General features: G+C 45.4%; 3 protein-coding genes across 4 annotated transcripts; 2 read left to right on the top strand and 1 right to left on the bottom strand.

Moving 5' to 3' along the window:
• The first annotated feature begins 555 nt into the window (after window positions 1-555).
• Window positions 556-14,006, top strand: bmp1b (bone morphogenetic protein 1b). 2 transcript variants are annotated; one of them, XM_084694158.1, is made up of 20 exons: window positions 556-759; window positions 3,480-3,590; window positions 3,701-3,850; window positions 4,156-4,273; window positions 6,228-6,406; window positions 6,502-6,607; window positions 7,437-7,561; window positions 7,699-7,814; window positions 8,070-8,172; window positions 8,776-8,892; window positions 9,002-9,147; window positions 9,484-9,679; window positions 10,009-10,134; window positions 10,410-10,573; window positions 10,821-11,001; window positions 11,211-11,336; window positions 11,737-11,864; window positions 12,018-12,231; window positions 12,769-13,019; window positions 13,155-14,006. In XM_084694158.1, the coding sequence occupies exons 1-20, from the start codon at window positions 618-620 to the stop codon at window positions 13,287-13,289; spliced, it is 2,934 nt and encodes a 977-aa protein (XP_084550284.1). In that variant the 5' UTR covers window positions 556-617; the 3' UTR covers window positions 13,290-14,006. The 2 variants fall into 2 exon arrangements, with proteins under 2 accessions (XP_084550284.1, XP_084550285.1); XM_084694159.1 differs by having other exon boundaries at window positions 10,413-10,573.
• A 100-nt stretch (window positions 14,007-14,106) lies between these two features.
• trim69 (tripartite motif containing 69) lies at window positions 14,107-18,144 on the bottom strand. Its single transcript, XM_084694160.1, has 6 exons — window positions 17,366-18,144; window positions 16,746-16,841; window positions 16,408-16,641; window positions 15,711-15,733; window positions 15,497-15,612; window positions 14,107-15,336 (listed from the first exon to the last, which is right to left on the bottom strand). The coding sequence occupies exons 1-6, from the start codon at window positions 18,023-18,025 to the stop codon at window positions 14,792-14,794; spliced, it is 1,674 nt and encodes a 557-aa protein (XP_084550286.1). The 5' UTR covers window positions 18,026-18,144; the 3' UTR covers window positions 14,107-14,791.
• A 2,309-nt stretch (window positions 18,145-20,453) lies between these two features.
• On the top strand, window positions 20,454-22,618 carry pcna (proliferating cell nuclear antigen). The gene is made up of 5 exons (XM_084694171.1): window positions 20,454-20,621; window positions 20,756-20,823; window positions 20,926-21,117; window positions 22,028-22,151; window positions 22,434-22,618. Exons 2-5 carry the CDS (start codon window positions 20,782-20,784, stop codon window positions 22,577-22,579), a joined length of 504 nt encoding a protein of 167 aa, XP_084550297.1. The 5' UTR covers window positions 20,454-20,621; window positions 20,756-20,781; the 3' UTR covers window positions 22,580-22,618.
• Window positions 22,619-24,581: the final 1,963 nt, after the last annotated feature.

Raw genomic sequence — 24,581 nt, forward strand, 5'->3', positions numbered from 1 at the left:
GATATGCATAAATAACTAGATGATGTGGTTGAACAAGTAGTTTTGAGAATTCCAATTGTGATCTTAGACATGTAAAAGCATCTGAGAAACTCTGCAGCATATCAACACCTCTCTCACAAGGTTTTACAGTTTGATGGCCTGACAATCACTTATTAATTAATAACTTGATGAAATATCAGTTTGAATTCAGAGATTGTTAGTTGACTAAAATGTATTCTATACTTTACTCACCTGGACCCGTGCAGGCTTACTTTAGGTTTACTCAATTACTTTAAAGAAAATAGATATTTTCAGAAGTATTTGGCCTCAGGTTGGTGGGCATAATGCTACAAAGCACGCATAACAACCATAGGCTACATTAGAACCAAGGTAACGACCTCCATTATGCTTTGTCTGTAGGCTACTAGCATTTCTATGGGATGCTGGCTCTGCGCCCGGATGGGTTAGCGAATCACTGCCCCAGAATGAACACATGCGGAGAGGCAGTGCAGTGTTTATAGACCCGTCCGCCGCCCTATACAAAGTCCCAAAATCGTCTCTGTGTCTCCCTTTCCTTCCTCTTTCTTTGAATTGTTTTAGTTCTAAACCTGTGCACATTCCGACAACAAGGTACAGGTATGCCTATTTTTCCGAGGTATTTGTTTCTGCTGTCCTGTCTACGCCTTCTTCTAGCGGTTGAATTAGAGTTAGAAGACACGGGCAACTTGGTTGACCTCAGTTACCCAGACGCAATCGACTACAAGGATCCCTGCAAAGCTGGTAACGTGATTTGTCCCCTCTTGTGTAAAATCATCTGCGTTGGGTTTGAATAGACTATAGGCTAGCCTAAACTACTCCACGATCTTGAAGTTAAAGGTTGTTGATTATTTTAAGCACGTCTGAGACGCAAGTGAATGTGTGCGTCCTTTTCTGATCACTCACTGGGTTATTTAAACACATCTATCCAGAATGTACTGTAGGATCTTTTTTATCGAAGTCATTTGATGAGTTACATATTCCATTTCGACAAACTGTTTTGCATTTGCCAATTATTTTCCTTTCTACTAAAACCTTATAATTTTTTTTTGTATTTAAAAGGTCTGACACAATTGTACAACTTTGAACAGTTGTATATCATTTCTTAATTTTACTCTCTACTGCACTGCCTATTTTCCCCACAGACTTACAGATTAAATTATTAGTTTTGATCAACCATCTAGATACAACACACCATTGACAAAGTGAGATACTTATTTTTTGAATGTTAGGACATTTTGTGAAAACATTGCACTGCATGAAAAACCGGCATTAATTTTCGTCCCGGTGAACGCCTGCATACCTCACCAAATCCTGGCAGTGATAAAGTCAGTCCTACAGGGGCCTACTTGGCCCAACAGGCGTGCATTGACTTCCTGAAGTTCACGACCCTTTAAAATCACCGAATTATTGGTATCTTAGCGGATATGACACACTTTTCAATGTTCAACAATGCTCTTAATCACTTTGGCACATAATGTAATATTTAGTTTGCTAAATTATACTGTAATTATTATGGTAGGCTACTGAGGTAGTTAACCAACATGAAACTATTACATGCCAACACTTTACATCAAGACTAACACCCATGTAACTGCAAAGAAATACGTGTAGTAAAAACCATTGCATGTACATATGGTATCTAAATGGTATAAAGTGATAGCAGTATCACTTCAAACTAAGGGGTAGGTAGGTCTTGTAAAGGGAAAGTTACAGGTTGTGTTACAAAAACAAGATCAATGATAACATCCACCTACCCCTCGCAAGTCCATACACTCCCATTCTACGTTAAAACTCTGTAAGGTACTATGGAAACTCTTTCTATCACAACATTATTTTCTCCACATTAATTGTTCCACAGTTAAAGTCTGTCCAAGGTGGTCGAATGTATAGAACAGCAGCTGTCAGATTTAGACTGCCATGAAAAGAGCTTTGTGCAATGACAAATCACGCATGCTTTTTTAGCTTGCCTAAACCCCAGCGAACCGTAAAAAAGATCCAGACAATGTCTTTTTTCAGAGCTTGGGTTGTTGCTCTGTTCATTTTGAGCTACAGTGCTGGTGACGCCATTTTGACATTAGATTAAACCTCCTAAACACCATCTTGTCGGTACGTCCCATAATGTTTACATATGCATTTACATGACGTAATGTCCTTTCATAGTTGCGTCTTCACTTTCCACCTTTATTCGTCTTCTTCAAGGTCATCACTCTTTTCACCTCACACCTCTCCTCCCTCGGCGGATGTGTTGCCTGGAGACCAGAGGTTTCTGAGGCCAGTCCGGCCTCTTTTGGGCGCCAATGAAATCCCTCTGGCCGCAGGGTATTTTGTGCTAGCTACAGTGCTGGGGGGCGGTGACCCATGCATCATCTCGCTTTGCATGAGTGAATTGGCTTCAAAGGCAAGACCTGGCCCATGATTTGATAAGCTCATTTGTACCTCAAGTGTAAGTGCACTTGCATGTGGGTAATTGTACAGTTCCAGTTCGACCTCCACATTATAGTTTGAGATTACATGTATGTGAACTCTAGTGGGTCTCATATTCATATACAAATGATTTGATATGAGTATGATATGTATATGAAAATACACACTAAGCATTTAAAAGTGGAGTCAGGTGGCTGAGCGGGTAGAGCATCGGGCTAGTAATCTGAAGGTTGCCAGTTTGATTCCCGGCCGGCGCACGTGACGTTGTGTCCTTGGGCAAGGCACTTCACCCTACTTGCCTCAGGGAGAATGTCCCTGTACTTACTGTAAGTCGCTCTGGCTAAGAGTGTCTGCTTAATGACTAAATGTAAATGTAAAAGCAAGCTACTGGAAAATATTGGGTTAATGAGAGGTCTACATACAGTACTTACCTGCCTAAATCCTTTGTTACTGTTCAATTACTTCCCTCAGTCACTTTGGGAGTTTGTGGACAATTGGTCAACAGGTTTTAGTTTAACTGACACGTTGCAATTAGGTATAAAATAGAATCTTGTGCATCGTACTACAACCAAATTGGATGGAATCCAGTCAGTGCAACATCAACATCAGGTATACGTATAATGTGTATAATGTGTACAGGTATATAACAATACAGCAATAACCGTTATTGTATGCCCTTTAGTCCCTTTCTAAAATAAAATAACCGAAAAAATAAATAATCAGTTGCTCAGTAGCACAATGCAAGCTTGTCCTGACTGTCATGATGCAGCCTAAAACTCTAGGGATTTCCAGTGCTGGAAAAGGTGTCCCAATGCATGTATTTCCTCGTGTGTACAGGAGTTCTCTCATAGTAAAGGCTGTACTGTGTGAGCAAGGTGTGTGTGTGTGCTGGTCAAACAGAATATCAGAATATCAGCCTTGCTATTCGGATCTTCCATTGGGAGAGAGAGAAGCAATATCTCGCTTTTGTATTTACTCGAGTGATAGATGGTGTGTGTGTGTGTGCATGTGTGTTTGTGTGTGTGTGTGTATCTCAGCTGCCTTTTTAGGAGACATCGCCTTGGATGAGGAGGACCTCCGTATGTTTGATGTGGTCCGGGTTCTGAATGCTGCAAGGCACAGCCGGCATGGCAATGAAACTCAGCCAGGTATGGGATCCAGACAGGAGTCAGTCTCATGTATTATCGCTAGCCGTCTCGAAGACCACGCCATTGTTACCTTAACGGAAACCAAGACTGTTTGCACGTGTTTGTTACAGTGAACACCTCGACCGTCGCTGAGAGTCGTGAGGACGTCATGGACGCGGGTGGACAGGGAGTGCGTCGTAGAAAGAGGGCGGCCACCTCCAGACCTGAGAGGGTGTGGCCAGATGGTGTTATCCCTTATGTTATTAGTGGCAATTTCAGTGGTGAGTTCAGAGTCAAACTTGCAGTCAAACTGGTAGGTACCAGACAGATAGAACAGACAAACAGCCAGTAAGTTTACCAACACTAATATACGTAAAGAAGTTTTTTCTGAATGTTTCTCGACCTAGAGATTGATTCAATGTTGTTCCCTGAGATCTAAGTAACATAGTTCATTTCAGAACACACATTATAGAAAAAAAAGATTTGTGTTTGATATTGATGTCACGTTCCATAACCTACAGTACAGTATGTATTGTAAACACAGTAATGGATTAAAGGAGCATTGAAAAACATTTAATCTTTTTAGGCAGTCAGCGAGCCATTTTCCGCCAGGCAATGCGTCATTGGGAGAAGCACACCTGTGTAACCTTCATTGACAGAACGAATGAGGAGAGCTACATTGTCTTCACCTATCGACCTTGTGGGTAAGGAGATTAAAATCCTGTCACCATGTCACGACACCCACGTATTGATTTCACCAGTTATTTACAATGAAAATTGGTTTGTCTTTGGCAATGTGGTTCTATCTGAGGAAAACTTTCGTGCCTTGGAGTAGCTAGCCCAAGTACATGCAAAAAAAAAGCAGGGAGCAGAGAATATAGATCTCTAAGTGGAAATGAATACATTCAAACTTAGAGTGTAATCTTTTTAACAAGCAAGTTGAAAGGCGTTCACATGCTCGTTTTGTGAAAGTATCAAAGATCAATCATGATTTGAACTTTTCTCCGCTTGCTAGAATTTAGGACCTAGTGATGTAAATGAATGGACTCAATCCAAAGAAGCTGATCATTTCTGTGATTTATGTCGAGGACAGTCTCTACTCAGCTCATCCCAGCTCAGCGAGGCCTTCAGTTAGTTGCCCCATCACTGCCTAGTGGAGATCAAAAAGGGTGATGGCCACCAATTGTCATGGAGCTTTTTGATTGCGTTGACATGAGTGCAGCAGGATTTATCATAGTATCTGACCAATAGCATATTCCACTTTCAGGGCCATTCTTTGAATCAAGGGGACAAAGTGTGACACCTGGATAAACCACCCTGTGTCCTTATGTATCCGGGTCTCAATGTCCCTGTGTCCTAAGTGTCTCTTGTCCAGCATGCTCTCAAGATACACACCCAGTAGACCCCTCAGGTCTTCTGCCACTGAACTGATAACAGTTCCTAAACACAGGACCAAGAGACATGGAGAGAATAAGAATCAGAAAGGGATTTATTCGCCCTGAAAGTTTGCACAGACAAGGAATTTGCTTTGGCAGGAAGGTGCATACAATGAACATATAGGAATCTTAAATTTAGATATATGGTCTAACTATACTAGGGATACATAAACTAGCAGTACTAAGTGGAATACAATTAAAATAAAATATACAATAAAATAAAATATAAGTTGCCATAAGATAAAATATAAGTTGCCAATTTACAGTATAAAATACAAAAAAAATACAAATATTACACGAATTGTGAAGTAGTTCAAATGCAATTGTTTTAAGACATGAAGTCATTAGGCAGCTTTTACTTGTATTTATTTTCCAGCCTTTGGAATACTCTGCCGGAGAACCTTTTAGTGAGATCTTAAGACCTACCTTCCCTGTTATTCTCTTTGATATTTATGGTGGTATACACTGTCTCTTTGCTAATGCTGGTGAGAGGGTTTTACAAGCCAGTAGCATCTACCCAAGCTCTTTACCTGTGCTGCATAACAAGCATTACAAGCTTGTTGTTGTGTTTCTTGTGTTCTGTAAGGCCTTTTGTGTCTTATAGTGTTTCAGGTATATCAGCTATATTAGGTTTGATTTGATTGGACTTTGTGCCTGTCCCCTGTATCCCTCTGCTGTTTCCTGTGTCCCTCTGCTTCCTGTGTCTCTCTGCTTCCTGTGTCTCTCTGCTTCCTGTGTCCCTCTGCTTCCTGTGTCCCTCTGCTTCCCGTGTCTCTCTGCTTCCTGTGTCTCTCTGCCTCCTGTGTCCCTCTGCCTCCTGTGTCTCTCTGCTTCCCGTGTCTCTCTGCTTCCTGTGTCCCTCTGCTTCCCGTGTCTCTCTGCTTCCTGTGTCTCTCTGCCTCCTGTGTCCCTCTGCTTCCTGTGTCTCTCTGCCTCCTGTGTCCCTCTGCTTCCCGTGTCCCTCTGCTTCCTGTGTCTCTCTGCTTCCTGTGTCTCTCTGCTTCCTGTGTCTCTCTGCTTCCTGTGTCCCTCTGCTTCCCGTGTCCCTCTGCTTCCTGTGTCCCTCTGCTTCCTGTGTCTCTCTACTTCCTGTGTCCCTCTGCTTCCCTTGTCTCTCTGCTTCCTATGTCCCTCTGCCTCCTGTGTCTCTCTGCTTCCTGTGTCTCTCTGCTTCCTGTGTCTCTCTGCTTCCTGTGTCTCTTTACTTCCTGTGTCTCTCCAGGTGTTGCTCCTATGTGGGGAGAAGGGGCGGGGGTCCACAGGCTATTTCCATAGGCAAGAACTGTGACAAGTTTGGGATAGTCGTGCATGAATTGGGCCATGTGATTGGCTTCTGGCACGAACATACACGGCCAGACAGAGATGAACACGTGAGCATTATCAGAGACAACATCCAGCCAGGTAAGAAGCAGGCGTGTCTTTTTCATTTGTTGTTTTGATGCACCAGATGCAGTTTAGCACTTCCTCCATGACTTGAGTTAACAATTGATGAACAGGACAAGAGTACAACTTCCTGAAGATGGAGCCTGGAGAAGTCGACTCACTCAGCGAAGGATATGACTTTGACAGCATCATGCATTATGCAAGGAACACATTCTCCAGGTCAGCGCGTCACTAATCCTTGTTCAAGTTGGAGTTTGCGTTACAGCACGCAGCCGCATCTGTGTCTTTGTTTGGATGAGGCCCTGAACGAAACCGAATCAGATCATATTTGTTTGGTCCTGCAGGTGAGGGACAATCATTTCACAGCCGCCCCTTTTTCATCGCTGTCTCGTGCAAGTTGTTACCCTGTTGCTTTTGCTCTGTTGAGCTTTTTTTTGAGCTTTCACCTCCTCTCTCAGGTCGTGGAGGCCTGCCTGTTGGGGCTTTGTGTAGGATAATTTGGGCTGCGGTGGCCTTGTTTTCTGGTATTCAGGGGTGGGCTCCACTGAGCTGGTTGGCACAGTCTACTGTAAAGCTCTCATTCAGACCGCTCAGCTTGCACATGCCTGTCATTCATGGGCGCATCACCATGGGAACTGGGTGAGAGTCAGCCCCCAGCTAGCTCCGTGGGAGAGAAAAGGAGGTTGATAAAGTAATGAAAGTGTAAAACAAGCCTGGGTGAGAGTCAGCCCCCAGCTAGCTCCCTGGGAGAGAAAAGGAGGTTGATAATGTAATGAAAGTGTAAAACAAGCCTGCTCTGCTATTTCAAAGCTCAGCATATAATATTCACCAAGCTAGCCCAAGCCTTTATTAGGAAATGATCACCAGTACTGTGAATGACCCAAGCAATTATCCGACTCACTGTTTTATAATAGTTTGTCATTCTTTTTTGATGGAATTATTTGATTTGCTGTTGGTTTATTTATCGACAGATAAGCTAACAGCCTTCCTTCCATACCAGCTGGCTGCCTGTCCTCTCTCTCCTCTTATTGTCTTGTCTCAAACGCAGAGGGATTTTCCTAGACACCATTTTGCCGCGCTATGATGTGAACGGTGTCAGGCCACCCATAGGGCAGAGAACCAGACTCAGCAAAGGAGACGTTGCCCAAGCTCGCAAACTCTACAAGTGTCCAAGTAAGACTCGACTTCTCCAGCCCTCTCGTGCCTTTATCGTTACTATACTTACTGAGCATAAGCAAGTCGTCTTCTGGTGGAGATTATTCTATGATCGTTAAGTACCGACGAACTTTGTCTTGTGTGATGTTTGACAGAATGCGGTGAGAGCTTACAAGACAGTGTTGGAAACCTCTCCTCTCCTGGGTTTCCTAACGGCTATGCAGCATATGCTCACTGTGTCTGGAGAATATCTGTAACACCTGGAGAGAAGGTGGGTTCAAAATGTTACCTCCCCCCCCACACACACACCCACACGCTTTATGGAGGTTTTCACAAGACTGATCAGTGATAGTGATCCCGTGTGTTAAATAATGCGGCTATTGTGAAATGTGGGGAATGACAGGACAAATCTAGAGCTTTCATTTAAATTCATCACAAGTGTCTGTCTTCCCATTTCATTTCCTTTTTTCCTGTCCATTTACCCCCCCCCCCCCTCCCCCCTTATCCTCTTGGATGTTTCCCACAGATTATTCTGAATTTTACCTCCATGGATCTCTACAGGAGTCACTTGTGCTGGTACGACCATGTGGAGATCCGGGACGGGTTCTGGAGAAAAGGCCCATTGACAGGTCTTTACATGGATGAGCTCACACAGTAGGACTCCTGCACAGAGAGCAACCCAGAGACACCTGTCTGCATCTGCCTGGGAAAGCTCTACGAGTTCAAAGTGTTCAACCTTTTGTACGGTGTTGATCGGTGTAGAGCAGAATCGTGGCAGGTAACATGCACAGCTCATTTTGACGTGGTGATTTAACACTGCGAGTGTTCATCTTACCTGGTGGGTGTTATTTAGGTCCACTCTTTTGAGAGTATACAAACACGGCTGGCGTAAAATGAGCACTTTAAGATTTGCTGTGTATGTGCGCTAAATTGTTGAATGTTGTTCGACTATATCTTCATCATGCAGTAGCAGAATCTCATCCTTTTTACCTCAACTTTAGCAATTCGAAAAGGTTTCAGAAAGCAAATGTAATGGACAAAAACATAGGACACAACTTTTTGAAGGCCAAAAGTTAAATTGATATTATAACTATGAACTCATTCATTATTCATATTCATCATTTAAATGCAAAGCTATGCCAATAAGGTGAAAAATAACAGATGGATCCTCAATACAGCTGCAATCAGCCCACCCTCACATTTGAACTGGTGTGCTCATATATTTGCTATAGGCCGTCTCTGTGGCGACCAGCTTCCTGAACCAATCATCTCAACTGACAGCCGTCTGTGGATTGAATTCAGGAGCAGCAGTAATTGGGTGGGCAAGGGCTTCTCGGCGGTGTATGAAGGTATTGTTATAAGTCTCATTGATCTAAAATGAACGGGAAGACGTGGAAGTCCATATTGTTGCTGAGAGAATTCATGGAAGACGTACTTCCTTCCCTTTCGTCCCCGCAGCCATCTGTGGGGGAGAGGTAAATCGCGACAATGGCCAGATTCAATCTCCCAATTATCCCGACGACTACCGGCCCAGCAAAGTGTGCGTGTGGAAGATCACGGTAGCACGGGATTTCCATGTTGGCCTCTCCTTCCAGTCTTTTGAGGTAAAAACTGAGGGAGTGTGAAGGGGCAGAGAGAGAGAGACGCAGAGAGAGACATCAAGGAGAGAGATTGGCGAGGCTGTGAGATAGGGGGAAAAAAAGGGTAGTCCCATCACAATTCCTCCGGTAGGTAACAAGGTCTACAATGTGGGTTAGGGCGAGCAGGGAGGACATTTGTTTTCATCGTGCCTTTCTGAGTACAATTCAGTGCTGGCCTCGGTTTAATGAATGTCCATAATACAGCAATTACTGAGCAATGTGCATTTAGCTTCAGACAGTGGGGTCAGAAAGTGGAGTCCCAAAGTACCAACTTCCACCTCCTGCTTGGATATGCTATAGATTGAGAAGCATGACAACTGTGCCTATGACTACCTGGAGGTCAGAGACGGACACTCTGAGGGAAGTCCCCTGCTCGGAAGATTCTGTGGCTACGACAAACCAGACGACATCAAAAGCAGCTCCAACCGGCTGTGGATGAAGTTTGTGTCTGACGGCTCCGTTAATAAGGCTGGGTTTGCTGCCAACTACTTCAAAGGTCAGTGGCCGTGCTTTTTGTTGGCTGATGATGGTGGTACTGAAGATGGAGAGGAGGAGGAGGATGAGGGCACTATTCCCATTCAGACGTTCCAAAAGAACTATTCATTTGTTCACCTTTTGCCCTTGCGTGATTACGCTGTGTGTTACCCCGCCTTGTATGTTTTCTCCATTGTCAGTCTTTGTTTTGGCAGTTGTTTGTATTTCTGTTGAGTGCCCTTGTCATGCTCTTGTTTTCAATGAACATCTGGATGTTCATGAAAGGATTTATGTTTTCATGCTGATGATTCAGTCATCCTTGTCACTCATTCGTTTGTTTCTGTCTGACAGAGATGGATGAGTGCTCCAAGCCTGACAATGGCAACTGCGAGCAGCGTTGCCTGAACACCTTAGGGAGTTACCGGTGCGCCTGTGATCCTGGTTACGAGCTGGCCTCCGACAGACGCGGCTGTGAGGGTAAGAGGTGAACGTGCAACGTTCAGGTCGCAGTTGCAAATGAGAACTTGGTCTCAACGAGCTAATTATGAATTCAAATAAACAAAGGTTACCCACTGCTGTAACTCCGCGGGGGTTTGATCTGGCTATGATTTCACGATAAAACAATTCACAAATGCACTTTCGACCCATCCCGCCTTGTCTCCGCGCTGCCTGGTGGATGTGACCGCGGAGATGCGGAGATGCAGAGTGGTCTTCGTGGTACCGTGCCGACGTGTGCCCTGTCTCCCCCCTAGCAGCTGCGTGCGGCGGCTTCATCACCAAGCTCAATGGGTCCATCAACACCCCCGGCTGGCCCAAGGAGTACCCCCCCAACAAGAACTGTGTCTGGCAGCTGGTGGCCCCCATCCAGTATCGCATCACCCTGCTCTTTGATGTCTTCGAGACGGAGGGCAATGATGTAAGCACGGCTGGATTAGAGGTGCTAATTAAAAATGGGGAAAAGGCCAGCGGAAGTCAGATGTTCCTTGTGAAAGGCAATTAAATGGAATGTCATGAGACACTGTGCTGTAGCACAATATTATAATATATAATACATATAGTGTATTATTATTTATAGGCTGGGTCAATCATAGCAGTTCCTGCTGTGATTCTATGTGATATTGCATGCTGTGGACAGGAACTTATATTTAATTTGTCTTTACCAGGTATGTAAATATGATTATGTTGAGGTGCGAAGTGGGCTGACGGCTGATTCTCGGCTTTATGGGAAATTCTGTGGCGCAGAGAAACCAGAGACCATCACTTCCCAGTTCAACAACATGCGTATTGAATTCAAGTCAGACAACACTGTGTCAAAGAAGGGCTTCAAAGCCCAGTTCTTCTTCGGTGAGCCCTGCAACAAAGCTTCACACTTTGAATCCCTAATAGACACTTTGACAAGATGTTCGATACTGTATAATATGCTGTGATACTGTCTAATGTGATACTCTGAAACCAGGGTATTCCAGAGGGTTTTCAGTTGTCAGGTGTATTTGGTGTTAAGCAGATCTCAGGCCCGTAAACACTTGATTCCACATGAACCTTTTGTTCCCCAGACAAGGATGAGTGTTCGAAAGAGAACGGAGGCTGCCAACAGGAGTGTATCAATACCTTTGGAAGCTACAGCTGTCAGTGTCGCAGTGGCTTCGTTTTGCACGACAACAAGCACGACTGCAAGGAAGGTATATGTCCTAACTTCCGCTGCATCCGACGACCACACAGCTTTCCACTCATTCAAACATCTAACATATCATCACACATGTGAGACATCACATGACATCACATGAGGAGTCAGGTGGCTGAGCTGTTAGGGAATCGGGCTTGTAATCAGAAGGTTACCGGTTCGATTCCCGGCTGTGCAAAATGAAGTTGTGTCCTTGGGCCAGGCACTTCACCCCAATTGCTTAGGGGGGAACGTTCCGGTACTTACTGTAAATTGCTCTGGATAAGAGTGTCTGCTAAATTGTACGAAATGTAAATGTACGATCAACCCATGGCAACTTGTTTAGATCTTTCTGCTTCCTCAGCGATCCGTGGAGCCAGGGGGGAATGGACTGTCATTTTAAACTGTTTCTGTTCCAGCTGGCTGTGACCATCTTGTGAGCGCCGTCTCAGGTACAATCACCAGCCCGAACTGGCCGGACAAATACCCCAGCAAGAAGGCCTGCACCTGGGCCCTGTCCACCACCCCGGGTCATCGCATCAAGATTGTACGTTTTAGGCATGCCCATCCATACAGTCACGCCTATTCCGACTCCCTTTTTTCTCTGAACCGTATCGTCCTCGCACACGTGCGTGCTTGTGGTCGACGTCCGCAGCACCTCTCGGGTTCCCGGTACATTCAGTGTGTGTGTTCCTCTCAGGCCTTCGATGAGATGGACATGGAGGCCCACCTCGAGTGTGCCTATGACCACCTGGAGATCTACGACGGGCGGGACGGCCGCGCTCCCAGTTTAGGGCGCTTCTGCGGCGCCCAGAAGCCATCCCCGGTCGTCTCCAGTGGCAACCGGTTGTTCCTCCGTTTCTTTTCGGACAACTCCGTGCAAAAGAGGGGCTTCGAGGCTTCGCACAGCGCGGGTGAGCAGAGCGGGTCCAAGGCCGGACGTTTGTGTGGGATTTGCAGATCAGGGTTTTTGTCATTTTTTCTCAATACTGTTTTACGGTTACCGTGAGTAACAATAATTGCAGGTCTGGTGCTGTTCTGTATATATTTTTGACAAGGAAGCACAGCACTGAAGGTCATTTCGATCTTCATTTCCTGCTCCGTAGTGCATGTCAATAAACCCCTGCAGTGACAGAAGTGAATTTCCAACGATTTGTGTAAAGATCAAACGTATTTCCTATCATCGTGAAATTCCTTACCCCTGAAATCAAAGTGAACAAAATAAATGGACTATAATGTCAAGGGAATTGTACAGTAGCTCTCCTCAGCAGCAGGGTGTATTAAAGATAGTTTCTCCGCTCAGAAGAGTATGCTCTTGCAATCCCTCATGAAAATTGCAGTGCATGTGGGGGCGAAAACGCAGCCTCCCCTGAAAGGATCGCAACATTCCTTAGCTTGCATGAGCTATTCTCTGCGTCTCGTCTGTAATTTTGTGGTTGTGCATTTTTCAGAGTGCGGAGGAAGTCTTAAAGCTGAGGTCAAGACGAAGGACCTCTACTCCCACGCCCAGTTTGGGGATAACAACTATCCGGGAGGGTCAGAATGCCAGTGGGTGGTCTCTGCCGACAAAGGCTACGGGGTAGAAATCATCTTCCAGACTTTTGAGATCGAGGAGGAGGCCGACTGTGGCTATGACTACTTGGAGCTCTTTGACGGTGCAGACATCAAGGCTCCCCGGCTCGGACGCTACTGTGGATCTGGGGTAAAGCTAACAACTTCCTTCCCGACCAAGGGAAGTTCCGCTCACGTTAGAAAAGTTGTTTTGCTTGTTTTAGATTCGCTACTCAAATGATGGTTCAAATATATATATATATATATATTCCTCCTTTTCTTTCAGCCCCCAGAAGAGATCTTCTCAGCTGGAGATGCCATTGTTATAAAGTTTCATTCCGACGACACCATCAACAAGAAGGGCTTTCATGTGCGGTACACAAGCACAAAGTTTCAGGACACACTACACACGAGCAAGTGACCCCCTTGTTCCCTTGAGGAAAGAGGAACACATTCAATCCGGCCCTTCCACTCTCCAGTTCCCCCAGAGGGCAGTGGAGGCTTGGAAAGACCGCTACCAATCCAGCGCCTTAAGAGAGAGAGAGGCAGGACATGATTTGCTCTAAAGGATAACCAGCACCACATTGACACAATGAATCCACCCAGGATTATATGGGTGGTTAGAATGGTGGCACAGTCTTACAGTACACGTATTGGTTTGTTTAAACTGTCTACTATGGCAGCATACAGGAAGTGGAGTTGAATGGCAGGTGAGAACCCCTATTCCCTGATCAGCCGTTGTTAACCAATGGCTTTGGGGCTGGGTCAATGCCTTGCATTTTTGAGAAAAGGTATTTTCACGTTTGATGAACTGATAAAGGAGAGTGGAACATAGTTATAGGCCGATAGAAATGGATTAGATTCAATATGTATGTTTAAAACCATAGAATATATTCACAGTAGACTTAAATATCGTTTTTTTTTTCAAGATTAAGTCGAGAGATAGTCAATGGCTGTTTCTGCCTGTGGGTCACGTGCTGTAGGCAGGTGGGGATGCTGTTTGGCACCTTGCATTACAGTAAGTGCTTTCATCAAAAGCAATCAAGACATGCTGGTGATGTTTCCAAGACATCTTGCCAGACTCTAAATGAATAAATAATTCATGAGGCTTCTCAGTGAACAATCATGAAAATCCTGATGTATTGTGTTTGATTGGTCGTGATGAGTAGGACATGGAAATGGACACAACCCCTCACAGTCCCGAAATGACTCCCACATTATTTACAACTGAAACACCATGGTGATGCACATTGTTTATTTAGAAAGGGCATGCTTAGTGTGTAGATGGTTATACAGTATATCTCACATCCATGATTAGGTATACAAGATAAGATGATTATAATCGACAATGCATTTATTTCTGCAGTAGACCTTTGTAGTACATTAACTTACCTGACATATGCTTTGCAAGATAATAAAATGCAGGGTTTCAGCACTTTCACTTAAGGCGGCCGTCTAAGCAACACACGCCTGCCGCCTTAACTACGGAGTTGTCGCCCCCCACCCCTCCACCTTACCACCTTAACGAACACATTTTCTGCGGGAAACCCTGACATGCATTATTCTATTTACGCCGAAACAAAGCAGTCCTGCAGTGTTGTGTGAAGTCATGAAGTAAATTCAGGCTTAAAAAATATATATCATTTGGATTCTGGTTTATGCATGTTTCTCTCTGTTTTGATAGTAGATCTTCTCTTCTACTGTATCTCAAAACATCATAGAGATGGGGGGGGGGAGGACTTCAAGTCTTTGAAATTGAAACTTGAACTGAAATTTCAGGAAGTCTCAGACTTTGTCAGTCTGTTTAAATGGGGAGATTATAATGTGATTTTAGGTGAGATGTGTCTTTTGAACAGCTCATTTACCCTCATGTCCCTCTCTCCTTCCTGGTCAATGACTTCTGGTCCTGCTAGCCAGCCTCAGTCAGATCTTGGGGAGGAAAACTTTCAGAGGCTCGTTTTCATGGACTTTATCCAGGAATCCGAGGTTGAAGTAAGGGTAAAGCGTTTCCCTGAAGACCTCCCTGAAGGTGTACAGATGAGTCATGGTCTCCGCATTGTAAAAGGACACCAGACCCCTCTTGTAGTCCAGGTAGACCCCGATCCTGGCCAGCGGCTCCTCCAGGGACAGCACGGTGGGGGGGGCCGTCCCAGCCCTGTACTGGATCCCATAGGACAGGGACAGAGTCCAGAAGCCGTTGGCCGGCAGGGCCTTGATGACTCCCTTCCTGGACACCGACTCCCGGGCCACTCCGACGGTCCACACGGTGCTGCTGTACACCTCCACCTCCCAGTAGTGGCGTCCGTGGGTGAAACCCTGACTGCCCAGCAGCGACAGGGCGGCGTTGAACCTGTGGGGGTTGTCCTGAACCGAGTGGTTGAAGCTTTGGTAGCGGACACAGGTGAGGGAGGAGGTGAGGCTCAGCCAGGGGTTGGCTGTGCTGGAGTTGAAGGTGATGGCTGCGGGAACTGAGATCAGATGGTTGCAGCCGGGTTAATTCAGGCCCGCTGACCGGCCGAGGCGCTAAATGTGTCACTGACTATAGACGTGTCGTGTGCCGATGTAGAGCTTCCATTTGTGGCTCGCAAACGGAGCCGCTTGGCTTTTCGTACACGGGGGCTACTGTACCTGGATAGATGCTTCCTTTCAGGGATTTCCACACGCGATACTGCAGCGGCCCTGCAAAGCGGCCTTCGCACAGGCTGGGCGCAGTGAGCACGGGCTTCTCAAACTTCAGGGATGGCCTGGGGAAAAACAGCACCCGCTTAGACAAGGCAGTGGGAAGATGGCTAGGGAGGTGCAGGATCAAATGGCGAAACCGAATCTCCTACCAGACTCTCACCTCTGCAGAAGGGTCTTAATGTTCTGAGACGAGACGCAAGGAAAAACAAAGGAAGGAGATCGCTGATTAGTTTGGCAGTGTTTAGGAGGAGGGAAAGCTGTTTTCCACATGACATCAATGTCTAGGCTCAAGCTAACCCCACCCTGCGGGATATCCCCATGGCTGGGGAAAGTCCCTGGCCCTGGAGCTGGGTCAAGGGCTGCACCCCCACCCCCCCCCCCCCCCCATCTTCCTATCCTCGCCATCCTAGACTGAGGTCATTCCACATCCTGCCCCTACTCCCACACTCCTAGCAGCTACATATAATGTTTCCTCTGCAATGATTACATAATTACGGATACTTACAGAGGGATGTACTGTAATTTTTCTCCCATTTAGTGGAAGCACATTTATGCTGAATTCGTCACAACACAAAAATGCAAGGCAGAGCAAAACCTTATCCTTGCATCAACAGTATTCTCATGTGTAAACTATTTACATTTCATCATTTAGCAGACACTCTTATCCAGAGCGACTTACAGTAAGTACAGGGACATTACCCCGAGGCAAGAAGGGTGAAGTGCCTTGCCCAAGGACACAACGTCATTTGGTACGGCCGGGGAATCAAACTGGCAACCTTCAAATTACAAGCCCGATTCCCTTACCGCTCAGCCAGCTGACGAGGCTTCACATTTGGGTTTTCGAAAGGCAGGCTCACCCGGAGCAGGGAGAAGGGGTCCTGTTCCCTCAGCTTGTCCTCGATGTCGTGCAGAGCCCTCTGCAGACGGCAGATCTCCACGCACAGCAGCGCCTTGTGCTCGTCCAATCGGATCAGCTCCCGCCTCTCCTCCGTCTTCAACTTGACCTGCACCAGCTTCTCCTCCTGGTATAGGAAGGTGTGCAGGTCGCTGAACTGAGCCTCGATGCGCTGCTTCAGGTCGGCCGTGTGCTCCTGGTTTCAGAGGGGTTTCGATGGGTCAGCGGAGGAGGGGCGAGGACGGGCAAACGTACGAAATGCTCCGTGCGGAGGGAGAAGCGAGCGGGGGGGCGACTGACCTTGAGCTTCTTCACCTCGTCCTCCGCCTCTCGCTCGCACTGCAGGGCCGTGTTCAGCTCTGTCTTCAGGCAGTCCATGGAGCTGTTGAGAGATGCCTGGGCAAAAGGAAACAGACGATTTACTGAAGCCTGCCAGGAGCCCTCTGGGCCATGCCGAGGCAAGGCTTAAGCTCTGTTATGGTAAATACCCTCGGCTGCATACTAGGAGATAAAATACGCCTCTATTTATGCACACAACCACCCCCTTTTTCCATCAATATTTTAGATTTTCAAAAAAAGTTTGATGTTTATTGCAAACTGCCACTGTATGAGAACTTGCATGATGCAGTAGCACTTCTAATCTCTGTGCTATGCAGAGACATACAAAGGCTTTAAGTTTCAATTCAATAGGGACAGCATTCAGTACAGCACATGTTATTTCACTGGTGTACCTCACCACATGACTATGGTGAAATGCCATTCATACATTGAATGCCTAGAGGAATGTGCATACATCTTATCCGTAACCCTGACCGAGCTTGCAAACCACATTCCCTTTACACTCGCTGACATGCATCAATTAACAACAGAACACAGACGCTTTGTCGCCCGAGATGAGATCCAATGTCGTGACTACTCACCCTGTGTCTCTGCTGTGCCTCCAGGACACACACCATGTTGTGGTTCCTGTGCTCCTGTGAGAGCCCACACACCAGGCACACCAGCTCCTGGTCCTCCTCACAGTACAGCTTCAGCTCCTCCTTGTGCCGCACACAAAGCGGGGCCGCGGGTTTCTCCGCGCCCTCGATGTCCCCCAGCCGACCCCCGGCCCCGGCCCCGGCCCCGGCCCCGGCCCCGGCCCCGGCCCCGGCCTCACTTTCTTCCAGCCCCTGGCAGTAGCTTTCCACGATGTTGGCCACGATTCGATTGGGCCTGTAGCTCTGGCCAGGGAACACCTTCCTGCACTGGGGACAGGAGCCTGTCCCTCCTCTGGGGCCAGCCCAGTAGCCAGAGATGCATCCCTGGCAGAATGTGTGGTCGCAGGGCAGGGAGACCGGCTGCTTGAAGAGGTCCAGACAGATGGAGCAAGTCAGGTCTCTGCTGAGCCTCTGAGCGGAGCTTTTAGATACCTGAGCGGTCATATTCGACTGCCTCTGCTTCTCCTTGGTGGATGGCTTTGAAATGTCTTCCTTTGTCTTTGGGTTTTTCTTCTCCGGTGTAACTTCCTGCTTGAATCTCCGTTCTAAGTTGAGTGTGTACGAGGACTGGAGATTTTTCACCTTTTCCTGGGTCTTGTTCATTCCTCCTGTGTTCCGGGTCTTTCTTTGTCCTTCTTGTCTGCAGCTGTTTGAGCTCCTTCTCCTCCAGCAGTGTGTTTGGCTTCCCTCTCTGGCCTCATCCAGTCTTCCTGTTTACTGTGGGAAAGGAAGGGGGTGGTGAATGGGCGGCCTCTGCCTCTCTCTCTGTCCCAGATAGAGCGCCGTGCTCTGTCGGCCCCCCCTCTCTGATGGCTCAGCCCCCATCAGGAAACTTAAGGGTGGGTCATGGTCATTCTATCCTTGGATCGTTGAGGTCGTTGTTTAGAAAAAATACATAAATGCTGAGGCGGTAACTTCAGCAAAGTCCCTCTTTGAAAAGATTTACTGCAACGAAACTCTTCTTCAGTACTAATTTGTTTAACCATATGTGCAAGCATGTGTGTGTGTGCTCTCTGGGAACATAGTGAGTGAAAACAGATGTGTCCTTTTTAACTATGAGCTCACTGTCTTGACACCCTATTGGCTGTTCATACAACAATGGCAATGTACACTTGAAAACATTTAACTTCCAGGACCTTACATTCAGATTTTAAACTGAATTTGTTGCAGGCTTAGCTGGTCCATGTCATGGGTAATAATCCTACAGTTAACGTTGTCAAAGTGAATTTAGCATATTTAAGACTATAAATCTAAGTCTTATAGTTAAGACTATACAATCACTATGTTGTTTTTCTAACTGTTGTTAAATTGAATCTATAAGGACCATTTCAAGTCTTCCCTAATCACCATCTAAAATTAAAAGCATGAGATTCTGAATGAATCATATACATAAATAATGTAGATCAGCTTACACTGTTTGGTATTCATTGCCAGTTTGTCTGTACAGCACTTCATTATTCTCAGTCACGGTCATGTCACATGGTATGTTCCATAGTCAGAGGAGATTTTTTTTTAAATCACAGTCCATTAAGACCTTCCATTGTAGCCACGCGAAATACCTTGTTGTTGAGGACACCTGTTGTCACCTCTGTGGCCTACCTGAACCAGGAGGAGTTGTCGAGTACAGCACAAGGCCACTCCAAGGCTGGGTCGCTGATTGGTGCGGACGTCCATGGACCTCTCTCAAGATTGGCCATGTTGTCCCTCAAAAAAACGGTCTCTCTCTGTCCCGGCTAACGAAACGAGTTGCCTCTAGTCTGAAAAGGTGCTCCAGTCTGCCCTCTGCTGTCGCTGCCAGTACCTTGCGCGTACCCACGTTAATTACTAGTGCACAATGTTCACACTGGCATAGCCCAGCATCAATCTGTCCACGTAGTGCTGCCAGCTGTAGACATCCAATCCTGTGGCAAAGGGCAGGGCCGCCCATAGAAATTGCTGGGCCCCTGAAAAGTCCCGTGAATGGGCCCCCTCTAATAGGTCTTAACGCACTGGGCCCCACCACGGCTGGGCCCCAGAAAGCTTTAATCTGTATTTTTGGTCCCGTCTGTGCATTGCTTACAAGTGTAGGCCTACAAATACATCAATATATTTTTTGTTCTGATTTTGTTTGAATGATTCAATGGAGGACGAATTTATGATCATTAAAAGTATAATTGTAGGGTAGGTAATGGATGTTTCATTGCGAAAACTATTGATATGATGATCTGAAATGTTGTTTTTCACTCACTTAACCGTTACTTTGTTTAAGGTTAAATTAACTAATTAATCAATTAATAAATGATATTTTCAGGTAAAGGTCCTGTGAAGTGCAGCGTTAATCATACATTCAATATCAATACTTTTATTACTTAATTACTGTTAAAATCAGACACTTTAAGATGAAAATAAAATCAACATTTATTTGTATTGCCCTTTTTACACGCAAGCATGTCGCAGAGGGCTTATTGAACTGCCCGTCAACCAACCTAAGATCGGGGAAAGAGTGCAACCTCAGTCTATGAAACGTTTACACACAACGCCGTTTCACATCACTTTAATATAAGAACTAGAAGTGTTTAAAATTCCTAACCTACTTTTTAAATTTTTGTTATCTATGTGCGAGTCCTTTCTTGTTGCATTAAAAGTAACACACCGAAACAGGCCGTTGAATTTAAGAGTAAGTTATTGGCTGGAAAATTACTGTAGACTAACCTTTTTGAGAGGCTTTCATTCTTAGACGCGTGCTTATTCCTTCTGGACGGGCCGGCTAACATCAGATTAAAAAAGTTAAATAATGTAACATTTTGCTCGCTAATCCTTTTATAAAGCAGGATGTTCGAAGCGTGCTTGGATCAAGGACTAACTCTGAAGAAAGTTTGGGATGCTTTGAAAGACCTTATTTCAGAAGCGTGCTGGAATGTGAATTCTGCGGGTATTTCTCTTCAAAGCATGGACCCATCTCATGTGTCCCTCGTGCAACTTAAACTGCGCAGTGATGGGTTCAAAATATATCGCTGTGATCGCAATATCGTTATAGGAGTTAATGTAGCCAGGTAATTACAGAGGCAATACGTTGAGCTCATTGTGTTAACGAATTCTCAGTATGAATAATACAACTGACGGATTACAGCTTGTACAAGATGCGCAGGGATCGAGGACACAATCACCCTCCGTGTTCGAGACAAAGCGGACAGTCTTTTCTTGACGTTTGAGACAGAAAGTGAGTATGTAAAGATTGTAGGCTACACACACAAACATACTATCGGATATTTCAAGATTATATGTATTAAAACAGAAGCACGTGTATCTCATGTGAAACCCAACCTGTCAACAATGATTGTTTTGGGGGGATAGATCAGCAGAAGGTCTCAGACTACGTCATGAAGTTGATGGTCTTGGATGTGGAGCAGCTAAGCATTCCAGTTAGTAGACCATCTTTTAGAGCTGTTCTCACATTCAACACAGGAAGCAAGCCCTTTCCATGCCAACTTTGTTGCCAACATAAGATTATCTTCCCTTGTTAGGAGCGGGATTACAGCTGTGTGGTGAGGATGCCATCCGAGGAGTTTGCTCGCATTTGCAGACACATGACTCAGATCGGGGATGCTGTGATGATTACCTGTGTAGAGGGGGTGGTCCTGTTTTCTGCGAGTGGTGAGTTGGGCACCGGGAACATCAAGCTGTACCAGAACTCCAGCATCGATGAAGATGAGGAGGTGATTCAGGCCTGAGATGTTTTCTAGCTGTCTGTCTGACTGGATGTCTGTGTGTGTTGCTGACCAGCTGTCTGATTAAATGTGTGTTTGACTGACTGACTGACTGACTGACTGACTGGCTGACTGGCTGACTGACTGGCTGACTGGCTGACTGGCTGACTGGCTGTCTAGGGAAGCACATTATCTCTAGCAGATCAGGGGTCCCCAAACGTTTTTCTACAACGGCCAGATCTTTTTCCGTTCTTTAGTGTGGGGCCGGGTCGGTCTGTAACAGACAATTACATGGGCTAGAGTGACTACCAGTATTATTGTGGAGATTTTATTATGATTTTAAATGTATTTATTATGCTAGATTCGTTTATTATTTTGTTATGTACCATACATCCGTACATATTAAGCTGTATGTAGCCTATTAAAAGTGCATTACTGCTATTGTTATTACCTTTTTTCATATTCATTACTATTGAAATCAAAACATTTACATTATATTACATTACATTTAGCAGACGCTCTTATCCAGAGCGACTTACAGTAAGTACAGGGACATTCCCCTGAGGTAAGTAGGATGAAGTGCACAGGCAAGAACACAACGCCATTTGGCACGGCAGGGAATTGATCCAGCAACCTTCTGATTACTAGCCAGACTCCCTCACAGCTCAACCATCTGACTCCGCTCAGCCATCTGACCCCCACTTACGTATGCCTCTCTGGCATTGTTCAGAGGGCCGGTTCAAATGTGTGGGCGGGCCCCGCAGTTTGGGGACCCCAGTTGTAGACCGTCAAAAGAAGAGAAAACAATATTCATCCAACTGCTGCAATTAGTGCAACACTATTTCCAACACTTGTTTTGTGTCCTTGTCTGAGGACTGCCCAAGAATAATTGAGCCATGTCCTTCTCTGTTTCTACAAGGTGATTGTTGAGATCAGTGAACCTGTTCAACTGCTCTTTGCCCTCCACTACCTCAACTTCTTCACCAGAGCCACACCTCTCTCTAAGACCGTGGCCCTCAGGATGTCAGCTGACGTCCCACTAGGTAACGTGAGCTCTGATTGGTCAAGCATGTCTATATTTTACATTCCCAAGGGATACAGTCGTTCTGATCTCAGTTGAATCTGCACTATCCCTGTTGTAGTGGCAAGAAGAGAAAGTGGCTATGGTGACTAGTTCATCAGTCATCATGACGCCACTCTGTCAAATATTCCTACCGTGTGCGGCATGTTTAACGACTGTGTCATATGTTAGCTGGTACGATATCTTTTCTGAACTGGGTTTAGTGATTCCCAACTGGTGGATTTATGCTGTCTCTTTCCTTCAGTGGTGGAGTACGATATCAAAGACGTCAAGTATTTTCTGGCTCCTAAAATTGACGAGGATTCATCCAAACCTCAGTCAGACAGCTGGGACGGACTTTTGGATCAGGTGTTCGATGCTACAAGGCTGCTTGTTCAGTGGAGTCTATAAGAACGTTATCTTATTTGAGATGTGGCAAAGGCAAAAATATCATGCAAAATATATTTTTCATTTTTCAAATCATTTGAAACCAAGAACGTTTACAACATGTTCAGATAAAACGTATCACTAATAAAATCAAATGTTTCAAGTTTTTTGAGTGTACGGTAGTGCTCTTTATTGGCACGAGCACATGCACTAGCTAGCTATGGCCGCTAGATGGCAAACAAGGGATTGTTCTCAATTTGTCCTTTACCCACTCGTCCCTTTAAGCTCAAGTAGAAAGTTGAAGACAAAAGGCTTGGGCAAACACAGACTTGTTATGGAGAGTAATTAAGTTATAAGCTTTGCTAATACCTGATAAAAACTATGACGGCGTCTGCTTTGCTTCCCAGGCCGCCAGTGTTTAATTAACCAGAGAGACGGCTTAAGAGGAAGTTAATTACAGAGTAAAAGTCTTGCCACTCCAACTCCTGTGAGTTTGGGTACATTCACACTGTAGATGTTGAGTGGGCTTGTGTGGCCATGACTGAGAACCTTGAATTGTTAACTATAATAATGTTAACGTTTTTTATCCAAAACAATATACAGAGGGGGGGGGGGGGGGGGGGGGGGTTCAAAACCTGCAAACTCTTGATCTGCAGTCAAATGCTTTAACACCTCAAACACTCATAGAGTTTACAATGTACTGGTGGAGTATTCATATGGTATTTAAGTCACCCCATATGCAGCATACTTAGACCCACGCAGCCCAACAATAAGTAAGACTCAAGCTATTCTGTACATCTATAAATAATGATGTGCTACTGAATAACCTAGACCAAGTTCAGGTGTGCAGGCGGTAAGATTCTCGTCTTGAGTGACAGAAGCTTTAACAAGACCTGATCACCCTCACGTATCACTGCTCCTACTGCACTGCAAGCCTGACTGTCACGCATCAGTCTGGCACGGAGCTAAAAGTAGAAATGTAGACAGACCGTTCCCTGACTCTCACCACAGATACACTGTTAGAACCTCTAACTGTTAGAACCTCTAACCACAGATACACTGTTAGAACCTCTAACCACATATACACTGTTAGAACTTCTAACTGTTAGAACCTTTAACCAGAGGTACACTGTTAGAACCTCTAACTGTTAGAACCTTTAACCACAGATACAGTTAGAACCTCTAACTGTTAGAACCTCTAACCACGGATACAGTTAGAACCTCTAACTGTTAGAACCTCTAACCACGGATACACTGTTAGAACCTTTAACCACAGATACACTGTGGATACACAGAACCATTGAATGAATGGCCCTTCATTTTCTGCTGTACTTTCTCTCCACCTCTTGTCAGTGTCTCAGCCTGAGCTCACCTTTGACCCCGTCCCCTCAGCTGAGAACAAGAGCATCACAAGCGTCACCTGGGTTCTGTCTAAATTGACTATATATAAACCCCATCTGTTCCTTTGTGCCCTGCCAGATTGGACCGGTATTTTTCCTGTGCATTTCCTGCATTTGCTAGTGTGACTATAGATTCACGACAGACCTCTGCCTGTTTTTGACCTTGACTTTGACCTTTTGTTTGCTCGTCCCCGTAAATCTTGCCTGTCCCAGTATTTTGAGCCTGGCTGCTACTTTCGTACCAGTTTTGTGAAAAATATGTTGTGCACTTTTCACTGTACCTTGATCTCCTGCTCTGCATCTCACACATCCGATAATTGTCGCTTTGGAGAAAAATAGGTGTTAAATTCATGAAAAGGACATTTCTGAATGTATGTAGTCTTCTCAACTTGTGCTGTTGCAGATGGCACATTGCTGTTGTGGGAACATATCTATTGTTCCCTGAGCAGCAAATAGACTCATGATCCTTTTGTCACGATTCACATCTGTTGTTTGAGTAAGTGTGGACTGCCTTCCTTTGTTCCTTCACCAATTGCTATTTAAAAATACAGACAAATATTTTCACTGGCCTGTCTTTCCCAATGCAATAAAATGAACGGATAAGCCAAAAAGCAAATCATTTCAGT

This window comes from Hypomesus nipponensis, chromosome 27, assembly GCF_054491055.1.
Source record: "Hypomesus nipponensis isolate SF chromosome 27, ASM5449105v1, whole genome shotgun sequence".
Taxonomy (NCBI): domain Eukaryota; kingdom Metazoa; phylum Chordata; class Actinopteri; order Osmeriformes; family Osmeridae; genus Hypomesus; species Hypomesus nipponensis.

Excerpts from the sequence above, each read along its gene's own strand:
- trim69 (XM_084694160.1), bottom strand. The coding sequence starts at position 18,025 with ATGAACAAGACCCAGGAAAAGGTGAAAAATCTCCAGTCCTCGTACACA. Across the intron at positions 15,734-16,407 it reads ACCCCTTCTCCCTGCTCCGG|AACATTAAGACCCTTCTGCA; the intron begins GTGAGCCTGCCT and ends GTCTCGTCTCAG. Across the intron at positions 15,337-15,496 it reads GAAAGGAAGCATCTATCCAG|TTCCCGCAGCCATCACCTTC; the intron begins GTACAGTAGCCC and ends ATCTGATCTCAG.
- pcna (XM_084694171.1), top strand. The coding sequence starts at position 20,782 with ATGAAGTTGATGGTCTTGGATGTGGAGCAGCTAAGCATTCCA. Across the intron at positions 21,118-22,027 it reads GCATCGATGAAGATGAGGAG|GTGATTGTTGAGATCAGTGA; the intron begins GTGATTCAGGCC and ends TGTTTCTACAAG. Across the intron at positions 22,152-22,433 it reads GTCAGCTGACGTCCCACTAG|TGGTGGAGTACGATATCAAA; the intron begins GTAACGTGAGCT and ends TCTTTCCTTCAG.
- bmp1b (XM_084694158.1), top strand. The coding sequence starts at position 618 with ATGCCTATTTTTCCGAGGTATTTGTTTCTGCTGTCCTGTCTACGCCTT. Across the intron at positions 3,591-3,700 it reads TGGCAATGAAACTCAGCCAG|TGAACACCTCGACCGTCGCT; the intron begins GTATGGGATCCA and ends TGTTTGTTACAG. Across the intron at positions 6,407-6,501 it reads CAGAGACAACATCCAGCCAG|GACAAGAGTACAACTTCCTG; the intron begins GTAAGAAGCAGG and ends ATTGATGAACAG.